The sequence below is a fragment of the Babylonia areolata genome, chromosome 22 (assembly GCF_041734735.1).
Source record: "Babylonia areolata isolate BAREFJ2019XMU chromosome 22, ASM4173473v1, whole genome shotgun sequence".
NCBI lineage: Eukaryota > Metazoa > Mollusca > Gastropoda > Neogastropoda > Buccinidae > Babylonia > Babylonia areolata.
Genome location: NC_134897.1, coordinates 9,686,098 through 9,697,424, shown reverse-complemented (window position 1 = coordinate 9,697,424; position 11,327 = coordinate 9,686,098). Strand labels below are relative to the sequence as shown.

Below are 11,327 nucleotides of genomic sequence, written 5' to 3'. Positions count from 1 at the left end.
TACATTTTAAAACGTATTTACTGTTGTTGGCATTACAAAATTTTCCCACACTATTAGCTTTTTCTCCAATATAAAATTACATTATACAGGTTGAAAAAAAAAAAGGGAAGAGAAAGACTGGAAAAAAAAAACCCACCCCCAACAAATACAGTCATACTCAAAGGACGTAAATGCACGTAGTTTTCAAATATAAGTTTTTTAGGTGTGAAATTTCTGAAATATACATTAATCGAACCAATTAGGCTCTGACCATGATTTTATACACACACACACACACACACACAAGAGTTATATATCTTCTTCTTCTTCCAGGGAAGCGACCGCAATCAACCAGCTGATTATTCTGTCACTTTGGAGGAGGTCGGAACTGAAAAAAAAACAAAACAAAAACAAACAAACAACAACAAACAAAAAAACACACCCAAACTATATAGTGAGTCTGGAGGCCCTTGACACGAAGGTGTCGATGGTTGTGGCCCCCACGAAGCAATAGCAATGTAACGATAACTGGAGGGGGAACAGTTCCATGATCTGTGCGCGATAATAGTGAAACATGTAGCAATCATGAACGATGAATTTCAGTTTAATATTTTCTGATCACTTCTGATCAGCATTATTTGACAAGTTTCGGAATCCAATGACAGACAGTGTTCGTTTAATGGAGAGATGACCGAGGTGACTGAAGGAAAGGGTTTGGCAAAATAGCACAGAGAGAGAGAGAGAGAGAGAGAGAGAGAGAGAGAGAGAGATCCCCACGCCCCTTCCATAGACATAATATATCTCAGTGGTCCCTTCCACTGAGCTATTGAGCTTGATGATCCCTTCTCTACCCCCACCCCGACATACACATCCGCACACCAACAGCACAAGGGAAATAACTCACACTTTAGCAGGTCAAAGATCACTGTCGCCAAGAATCGAAAGGTGGGCCGCATGTTTGTGTCCGTTTCTGTGATAATGGTCATCATCATTCATTACCAAACTGATGTTGATCGTCACGTGGAAGAAGAAGAAAAAGAATAAATTAGATGTGAAGTTAATACATTGTTCGATTTACAAATGCGTGGCAGTGCAACTGTGTTTGTGAAGTTCCATGAAGCAACTCACTCAGTAGTTCTCTTCAGTTTTATCTTCCTGTTCCTCAGCATCATACCGACTCTTTAGCTGGCATTCCCCAAAAGTACAAAGTGCATGCTTGTTGTTTTGTTTTGTGCTGAAAATCAGTGTGGACGATGCATTGTGCATATGTGGTCATATTGAAGAATGTTCTGAAATGCACATTGATTGGGGCTTTCTGCAGACTTAGGCACGACCACATGCAAGGATATTAATTTTTATTTTATTTTTATTAATTTTTAGTGTTTTTCAGTTCCACCAGGCAAACCTAACACCACACATACACACCTACAGGATTTAAACCACATGGTCATACACATACACACATTTTTATTTAAAAATGATTAAGATTCATTGCTGTTAATTCTTTGAGTTTACAATGTTCATTCTGCCAAAGAAAAAAAGTATTTGTGAATGTGCACAAGTATGTATGTGTGTGTGAGTGTGCGCTTGCACACATCTCTGTGTGTGTATGTTTTTGAGTGCATGTGTGTATACTCGTGTACATATATGCATGAGTGTGTGTTGCTGCATGTATATCATCTATATGTGTGTGAGTGACTACTGGTGTATGTGTGTGTTGACCTAAGTTAATCATTTTCATTGCTTTTTAGAAAAAAAATTCAATGAATAAAATCAGAACTATCACAGCCCAGCAGAGTTAAACGATGGCGCTGAAAGGGATCCGTGTGGTGGAGATGGCTGGACTGGCGCCTGCACCGTTCTGTGGCATGATTCTGGCTGACTTTGGTGCCAGGGTGATAAGAGTCGACAGAGTAAGACACACCTTGAATAGATATTATAATTCTGTATAGTTTTTTATAATTCTGTGTAGTTTTGATTTTATAATTCTGTATAATTTTGATTTTATGACAATGTGTATTTTAGAAGTAATACTAATACCTTGGTAAAATAGTGTTTACTTTGCATATCATAATACTGTACTTTTGTGTGTGTCTCAATGTAGAAAAAATCGTTTGGGTGGTGTGAATATTAGATTTTGGGTGTGTGTGAGTGTGTGTGTGTGTGTGTGTGATAGTATATTTTAATGTCATAATTTCCTGGATTACTTAGCTTTGATTTATGACAATTCTAATTTTAATTTTGCACATTTCGAAGAATTAATTTCTGTACCTGTGCACCTATAGACAATAAACCAGTCAAGAGTCTTCAGTACGTCTGACACTCTTGACAAAAGTGGAAGTCAGACATTTTTGTGGTCAGCCCAACACTGCAGACATGGACCGACTGGCTCGGGGGAAACAATCTGTGGTTGTGGACTTGAAAAAGGAGACAGGGGCAGACGTCGTGAGAAGACTCTGCGGCAGTGCTGATGTTCTTCTGGAGCCCTATCGCCCTGGTGAGGTGGTGTTTGGTTTGGTTTGGTTTGTTTGGGAAGAGATTTGTTTGTTGTGGTGTCTGAAACAGTGGTGTCGAGTCAGTTCTCTGTCCATCTTCAGTATTGTGCATGATTTTGAAAACCTCTAACGCTGTCTTGTATGTGTGTGTGTTTCTTTATTTTGGTCATTGTTCTGTGAAAAATAGTGTATGTACTCTGTGTGTGTGTGTGTGTGTGTGTGCGCGCGTATTATATTATGCATAGAAACTGAAAGGCATCGCCAAGTTTGCAAACTTGTCTGCTTTGCGGTATCAACCTTTCTCAGCAACTTACTCAATTTACTAATATTAGTAATAATGCTGCACATTCACACACACACACACACACACACACACCAGAAGGCACAGAGAGGAATGAATGAACTAAGTTTGGATATTTTTTCCTTTGCAGGCATCATGGAGAAAATGGGTCTAGGGCCGGACATTCTGATGAAGGACAACCCCGGCCTTGTGTACGCACGTCTCACTGGCTTCGGTCAGTCAGGACCCCTGTCCAAGCGGGCTGGACATGACATCAACTACATTGCCATATCAGGTATTGGTCACCCCCAAAAATGGAGTATAGCTGCGTACATGGCGGGGTAAAAACGGTCATACACATAAACGCCCTCTCGTGTACATACGAGTGAATGTGGGAGTTGCAGCCCACGAACGAAGAAGAAGAAGAAGGTCATGACGGGTGTGATAGCTGGGTGGTTAGAGCACTTGATGTTTGTACGAAGGCCTCTTGACTGACCATCTGAACATGGCCTAGGAATGCTGAAGAAGTACGAAGGTGTTTGCAAGCTGGAACGCTGAAGAAATACGAAAGTGTTTGCATGCTGTTTTTGCTGGAACACTGAAGAAATACGAAGGTGTTTGCATGCTGTTTTTGCTGGAACACTGAAGAAGTACGAAGGTGTTTGCATGCTGGTTTTGCTGGAACGCTGAAGAAATACGAAGGTGTTTGCATGCTGTTTTTGCTGGAACACTGAAGAAATACGAAGGTGTTTGCATGCTGTTTTTGGTGAAATGCTGAAGAAGTACGAAGGTGTTTGCATGCTGGTTTTGCTCTTGTTTCTACAAGCCACTGATTGCCGACATAGATTAACAGGACCTATTTGATCTTCTGTGTATGCGTACACATGAATGTGGTTCAGAAACTGTTAGGTCCACACATATGTTGATGAGGGAGATCAAACAAATCTTCACACTTAACCCACCTGGCATCAGTACTAGAATTGAACACAGAACCCTCAGATAGCCTGTCAAGGCTTTAACAGCTGTTGTGCACTTCAGATTGAGTGCAACTTTTTCTTCTAAATGAAGCGCCCTGAACTCAGAGAGAGAGAGAGAGAGAGAAAGGGCACTGTACAAGTATACATTATTACGAAAAAACTTAGCCGTATGAAGAGCACAGGTACAGGAGTCATGATGGCTGCCGGAAAAAGAGGGCGATAACCAGCGGGACAAAGGGGAGGTTACCTACTTCCGGGAGGTTATCGGCCGTAGTTTCGTCTGCTCCGCATGGGCGGATAGTTTGCACAGGACAGGAATGTCAGACCCCTGCCGGAGTCTGCACTAGTTGGGTCACGGTAAGTATGTTATTTAAACGTAATTTTAGATAGAAAATTTCCTTTATTCTGTGAAAATACCCTTGCAAACTATTACCATGCTTGTGTAATATGTATAATTTGTTATGTGAAAATGTCATGGTGATGATGTTGAAGGGAAAATATAACCTTCATTGCAAGGGGGAAAAAAACACAAAAAACAACAACAACAAAAAGCGTCGTTATTATCAGGCAAGAGCCTGGTTTGGGTAAGAGCTCTGAGGGGCAGGGTGTTTGGTGTGTTAGGTCTGCTGTCCACACTGGGAAGGAAGGGGGAGCGACCGTACCCGCCAATCAACCTGATGGCCGACTTTGCTGGGGGAGGACTGTTGTGTGCCCTGGGCATCGTCATGGCCCTGTTTGAACGTCACACCTCAGGCCTTGGGCAGGTGATCGACGTCAGCATGGCCCAGGGCTCTGCTTACCTAGGTCAGTAGCCATCTGGAAGTTTACTTATTTGTTTCTTTATTTATTATCTATTTTATGATCTATTTTGGGCTCTGCATACTTTGATCAGTCGCCATCTGGAACGTCATTTTATTTATTTATACATTTTATCTATTTCTTTAGTTTAGTTTACAAGGCATCTACTAGCTTTCAGAAATGTTGCCATTTATGTTCACAATGGTGTGTTTTGTTTTGATATGAACAATCATTTCGTAACTATTTATTTATCCCTGTAAATAGATAATATCTACATGACTGTCTATCTGTGATTGTCTATCTCTGTGTCCACGTCAATCTATCTGTGAATGTCTATTTCTGTTCCACATTTGCCAATACTTCCTCCCCCCCTCCACTAGATCGTGTATGGTGGTCTATATGCTAGTCACTCTCTCTAAATATATGTATATATGTTTGTCCTTAGAACATGATATTAACGTTGCAACTAATTATATGTATTTGTCACATTGGATAATCATTTAAAAGCCGAGTCCAAACAAATGACAAAATTATGGGATTGACAATTATTCTTAGTTTTGCTGTGTAGCATGCCTAAATGAAAATATCAAATTGTTTTGAGCTCTAAAGCTTCATTTTTTATATATATAAAAAAAAAAATTCCTATGGTTTAAAGTTGTCTAAAAAAAAAAAAAAAAAAAAAAAAAAAAAAAAAAAAAAACTTGCAGACTTTATGAAGCACTTTGGATCATCATATTTTTTAGGCCATTATTTTGCAGGAATGAAACAAGTTTACGTTGGTTTTGTTATGCTTTTTTCTTCTTTTTTGTTGTTGTTGCAACAAATAATAAAAAATACTACTTGGTCTTTCACAGATTTGGTGATTTTTTCACACATGAGAGTCTTAGAACTTGAAAATTTGTTTTTATTTATTCTTTTTTTTTTTTTTTTTAAATAGTTAAATTTTATTTTGATTGAGAAGAAAAGAACCTTCCCTGCAAGGGAAAAACAAGAAGAAACTGGACTATCAAGAAGGTAAACTTAAAAAAGAAAGTTGGGGTTTTTTTTTCAACATTATTTTTCTCAGTGTCTTCTTCTTCGTTCATGTGCTGCAACTCCCACTTCACTGGTATGTACACGAGTGGGCTTTTACGTGTATGACCATTTTTACCCTGCCATGTTGACAGCCATACTCTGTTTTCAGGGGTGTGCATGCTTGGTATGTTCTTCTTTCCATAACCCACCGAACACCGACATGAGTTACAGGATCTTTAACGTGCGTATTTTGCTTGTGTATACACACAAAGGGGGTTCAGGCACAAGCAGGTCTGCACATATGTTGACCTAGGAGATCGGAAAAGTCTCCACCCTTTATCCACCAGGTGCCGTCACCGAGATTCGAACCCGGGACCCTGAGATTGAAAGTCTAACGCTTTAACCACTTGGCTGCTGCACCCGTTGTTTTCTCAGTGTAAATTTCTACTTTGACAGGCAGCTGGTTGTGGATGTCCCAAAATCTGCCAGGACTGTGGGGAAGGCCAAGAGGAGAGAATTTGCTGGACGGAGGAGCTGCATTCTACGATGTTTATGAAACTCAGGATGGAAAGTTCATGTCTGTTGGTTGCTTGGAACCAAAGTTCTTTCAGGATTTACTTCAAGGTGATTTGTGTGTGTGTGTGTGTGTGTGTGCGTGTGTGTGCGTGTGTATGTGTGGCGTGTGTGTGTGCTATGCTTTTTGTTTTCCTGGACCATTGTTTGAGGCAAGTTTTTATGCTTCAGAAATCTTTTTCAACTCCTTATCTGTGCATTTTCTTTAGGTTTTTTTCATAGTCACTGTCATGCATGCTCAGTCATATGTCTTTACATTTGCTTGCGATCATATCAGCACATATGTACTCATACAGACACAAACACACGGCACACACAAAGTTGGGAAAATTTGTTTGAATGTTTTGCCAACTTTTGATGACAACTAAAAGTGATTCCATTCTATTCACACACACACACACACACACACACACACACCTCCAATAACAAGACTTGTCCACATCCAGGGCTAAACATCGATGCGGCAGAAGTCTCCCAGATGGACGACCAGGTAGCAATGCGGCAAAAATTCCAGGACGTCTTCAAGACCCGAACCCAGGACCAGTGGTCGGAGACCTTCTCCAAACTGGACGCCTGCGTGGAGCCGGTGCTGGGGAGGGAGGGGGCTGCAGACCACCCCCACAACCGGGCCACGCACACCTTCCTCCCTAACCCCTCGACAGGTAAACCAGAACCGGCGCCCGCACCACGACTGTCCAGGACTCCTGGCATTGACGAAGTACTGCCGCAGCCCAGGTTCGGTCAGCACACGGTGTCTGTGTTGTTGGAAGCGGGGATGGTCAGGGAGGAGATTGACCGACTGTTGAAAGAGGGGACGGTGGTGGACAATGGTCAGCAGAAAGCTAAACTGTGATTTTCAGATGAAGTTTTCACCCCGGAAAACGGAGTGTGGCTACATACACGGCGGGGTAAAAACGGTCATACACATAAAAGCCCACTCGTGTACATACAAGTGAACGTGGGAGTCGCAGTCCACGAATGAAAGAAGAAGACGACGACGAATTTTTCAAGTTTCTTGGAGGTGTCAAAAGCATGGGGACTTGTTCAGTACACTACACACCATGTGCTTTGTGGGAAAAAATGGATGGGTGGGGGTTGGGTAGGGCTGGAACAGACGCATGACCCAACACACATACGTGGACTCTGTGACCAGCAAAATTGGAAAAGATGGATTGGGGTTGGATTACCGGGTGCATTTGACATTCTCCGTTCTTGTTGTTAAAGAAATGCACAGTGTAATGTAAATATTTTCCAGCTCTCGCAATCACTCTCTAAAAATAATAAAATGATAATCCTGGTTCACAGTTCAAGCAAGCACCTAAAGGAATAGAAATTTCCCCAAAACCCTGTGTGTGTGTGTGTGAGTGTTGTGTGTGTGTGTGTGTCTTCAACTTGCAACTACCATTCAAAAAATTACAAATGAATGAATGATTGTATTTGATGACTGATGTTTTGTACATGCTCTGTTTTTTCATCAGAGAGACAAAGGGAGAGATTGACACTGAAACTAAAAGTTGTGATATTTGCTCAGTTTAGAAATGTCATGACAACATATTTTTTTCTAATTCGGCCGTAGTTACTTTTCTCCGCATAGGCGGATAGTAGTTTGCACAGGACAGGAATGTCAGACCCCTGCCGAGTCTGCACTAGTGGGTCACAGTAAGTATGTTACTTAAACGTAATTTTAATTACACATACTTAACCGTGACCCAACTAGTGCAGACTCCGGCAGGGGTCTGACATTCCTGTCCTGTGCAAACTACTATCCGCCCATGCGGAGAAAACGAAAGCAACTACGGCCGATAACCTCCCGGAAGTAGGTAACCTCCCCTTTGTCCCGCTGGCTAGCGTCCTCTTTTTCCGGCAGCCATCATGACTCCTGTTCCTGTGCTCTTCATACGGCTAAGTTTTTTTGCGTATTTTCTGCCTGAATTTTAGATAGAAAATTTCCTTTTACACTGGATGATTAATAAAAGTGGTCATTTTGCACACAGATTTTCATGGTTTTTCACTCTGTGTCTTTTTTTAATTAATTTTATTCTTGGGTAGATTGTTTGGCTTTGTTTTATCAGTTGAATTATTAATTGTGAAAACAAAGTTAAAAAGAGAAAGAAAAAAAAGCAGAGTAATTTCCATGTACACACACGTCTGCATTGCACACATACACTTACACGTCTGCATTGCACACATACACTTATCTGTAAATACACACTCGGGAAAGGAAAACATGTATCAATGTTTCCAAAAATTGCGCAAGTTCACAAAATTATCATTTTCAATGTTCATAACCATCTTTCAATCAAAACAACAGCAACACAGCTTTGTAACTTCCACTTTATTTAAATGAATACATTGTTTCACACATTACAAGTATAAAACAAAAAAATTAATAAATATATTTACATATACACCCTGATAAGAAATGCATCATATAAATTAACAGTACACTCCATACAAATTCATACATTTGCAACAAGGGAAATTATACATATATTAAAAAAAGTTATTTTACAAAAACCATTCTAAAACCCAGGTTTCAAATCATTGAGTCAATGGTTGCAAAGATCACATGTTCTTTTAATCGAGTCAAGTGACTGTGTACCCCACAGCAGCCCCATCAACCTCAGTGAAGACCTGTGTGTTGTGGATTCTTTCGCTGGCTCTGACTTAAACACCCTGACAAAATGAAAACCCTACACATATAAAACGTGGAAGGACTTTGTATCACTCCAGAGACCTGCATTCCCTCATATAATTTTCTGGTATCATTCATACATCACATCACATATAACTTGTACATGTCAATCATAAGAAATGAAATAACAATGTCCCTACCCTCAAACCCAGGTCAGAAAGGTCATGCCCATAATATCAGTCAAATGTCACCATGGATTTTATTTTTCATTAAAAACATATAAAAACATAATGCCTTTCAACTTATGTCTATGATTGTATGGTTTTGGATGCACAGTGAGTCTGATGGTGATCTATGAGCTGCAAAAACTTTACCAACACTAAAAACTTACCATAAAAAAAATGGTCAACCTGAATGTTATTACAAATGTCTTAAGTTGCGTATATTCTTTTTGTAATTAAAAGAAAACAAAGTGAACAAGTAACGCCAAAGAAAGACACAATGAGATAAAACAAAACCATCAAAACTGACAAGAATAAAAAAAAAACCCACTGGCCCTGTATCGTTTTTCCATTAAATTAAACACCAATACTAAACATATGGCTTTCTAAAAATGAATTTTCACAATGTGTTGTTTAACACACAACTACACACACCTATTTAAAACGGATTGCTAAAACTAAAACCTCTTTTCATCAGTAACTATTGTCAGTCACCATTCTTTATCAAGACTCATTCATCTTGGGATGAGCAATATTTGAAGGGCCATGAACAAACAGGCTTTGTACTCAGTTCTGGAAGCACTGCTTTTCTTTCATGCAAGAAGAGAAAGTAGTATCCTTCTTAAGCCCCTTTTCTGCTGCTGCTGGTCATTTTAGGGCTGTCATTTCACTGAGGTATGACTGGGATTACAGGGTCTGGATGTCCGTCACTGTTCTTGATCAAGACTTCTTCCTCTTGAGACAGCGTTACTTTTTTCTTTTCTTTTTTTTTTCACTTTTTTTTTTTTTTTTTTGCTGCCCCATCATCTGCACCGTTTCAGTGGCATTACTCCCATGCCGCTCATTTAGATTCCCCCATACACGGCCACACCTGGGTTCGTCCGTCGCAGTTCCAGTGTCAGCAGTCCACAGGGAACCATCGATGCTAGGTCGCCAGGAGGCCACACACCAGAGGAGACCCTGCACTGCTGCTACAGCGTTACTTTTGTGCAACAAAATCAATGACTCCACTCCAGGAGCACGCCGAAAGTGGAGACTGCACTTCAATTTCATACCACAATGATCTCATTTCACTGAGTTTAGCCATCAAGGGGTTAAAACAGACACTGACAGATCCAGCTGACAAAGACTGACTGATGTGCTAACTGTATCTTTTTCAAGGCTAGTAGGAACATAAAACTGCTATAAAGACCCCCCTGATAACTGATAACTGGCTGAATACATGCAGACAAAGTAAAAGTCAAGCTACATCTTTTCAATTTTTTAAATGAATAATTTTTTTAAATGACATTTCTTTATGTGTGCATGCACTATGTAAACAAATGTGTGTTTGCATGCATGTTTGCAAGCTTTGTATGTGTGTGTGTGTTTGTAGTGTGCGTATACATGTGTTCATGAGTGTATGCACACAGTTGTGTGCGTAATGTTCTATCCATAAATTTTTAACACAAAAGAGTTTCATTTCTTGCAATAACAAAAAAAAGGCAACAGTAAGGAAAAAAACACACATACCAAAGAATAATTAAAGTATACACGCTTGATAGATGTACACAAAAACAAACCAAATGCACAGCAGGTCCATTACGAAAAAAATCAAAAAAATCAATGACTACCATCCATTCATCATTCTAACAAGGACCAGCAGCACCAGTTGTATCAAGACTACGACAAACAGTCCTTTCAGCAAAAGCAGTTCCCAATCTTTTTACCCTTTTACTCCGCTTTCTACACCAAAGTTCAGTGGGGGCATGCAGCCGTCACAACAGTTTGGCAGACAGTACAGATTGTGCAAGATGCCACGAGTATTCGGGAAATATCACAGACAAGTTGTGAAAGGCACAACGCTCTCACACCTCAGGCATGCACAGAGGAAATAAGAAAACCCCAAGGTCACATGAGGCTGAGAAACACAGAGCATGATTTTATACAAACAGACAAGGGTTTATTTGTATTTCTATTTCTTTTGATCACAACAGATTTCTCTGTGTGAAATTCGGGCTGCTCTCCCAAGGGGCAGCGCGTTTCTACACTACAGCGCCAGCCATGTTTTTATGGTATTTTTTTCCTGCATGCAGTTTTATTTGTATTTCCAATCGAAGTTGATTTTTCTACAGAATTTTACCAGGAACAACCCTTTACTGTATTTCATGAACTAAAAGGCAATATTTCTTTACTATACTTCGACCTGTGCACTTTACAATACATAGCACCTGCTGTATGGTCAAAATTTATAGTATTTTACACACCCTTGTGCTGTATCATATGTTGCAACTTATGTATGGTCAAAATCTATTGAAACAGTGTCCTGAGTCAGACTCAGTTAAGTTGAAAATATTATGTGAATCAGAATCGCAT

General features: G+C 40.0%; 1 protein-coding gene across 1 annotated transcript; it reads left to right on the top strand.

The window, feature by feature from the left end:
* Positions 1 to 881: 881 nt before the first annotated feature.
* Positions 882 to 10,415, top strand: LOC143296973 (alpha-methylacyl-CoA racemase-like). Its single transcript, XM_076609050.1, has 7 exons — positions 882 to 924; positions 1,768 to 1,892; positions 2,341 to 2,476; positions 2,906 to 3,049; positions 4,353 to 4,535; positions 6,000 to 6,167; positions 6,563 to 10,415. The coding sequence occupies exons 2-7, from the start codon at positions 1,785 to 1,787 to the stop codon at positions 6,967 to 6,969; spliced, it is 1,146 nt and encodes a 381-aa protein (XP_076465165.1). The 5' UTR covers positions 882 to 924; positions 1,768 to 1,784; the 3' UTR covers positions 6,970 to 10,415.
* The last annotated feature ends 912 nt before the right edge of the window (positions 10,416 to 11,327 follow it).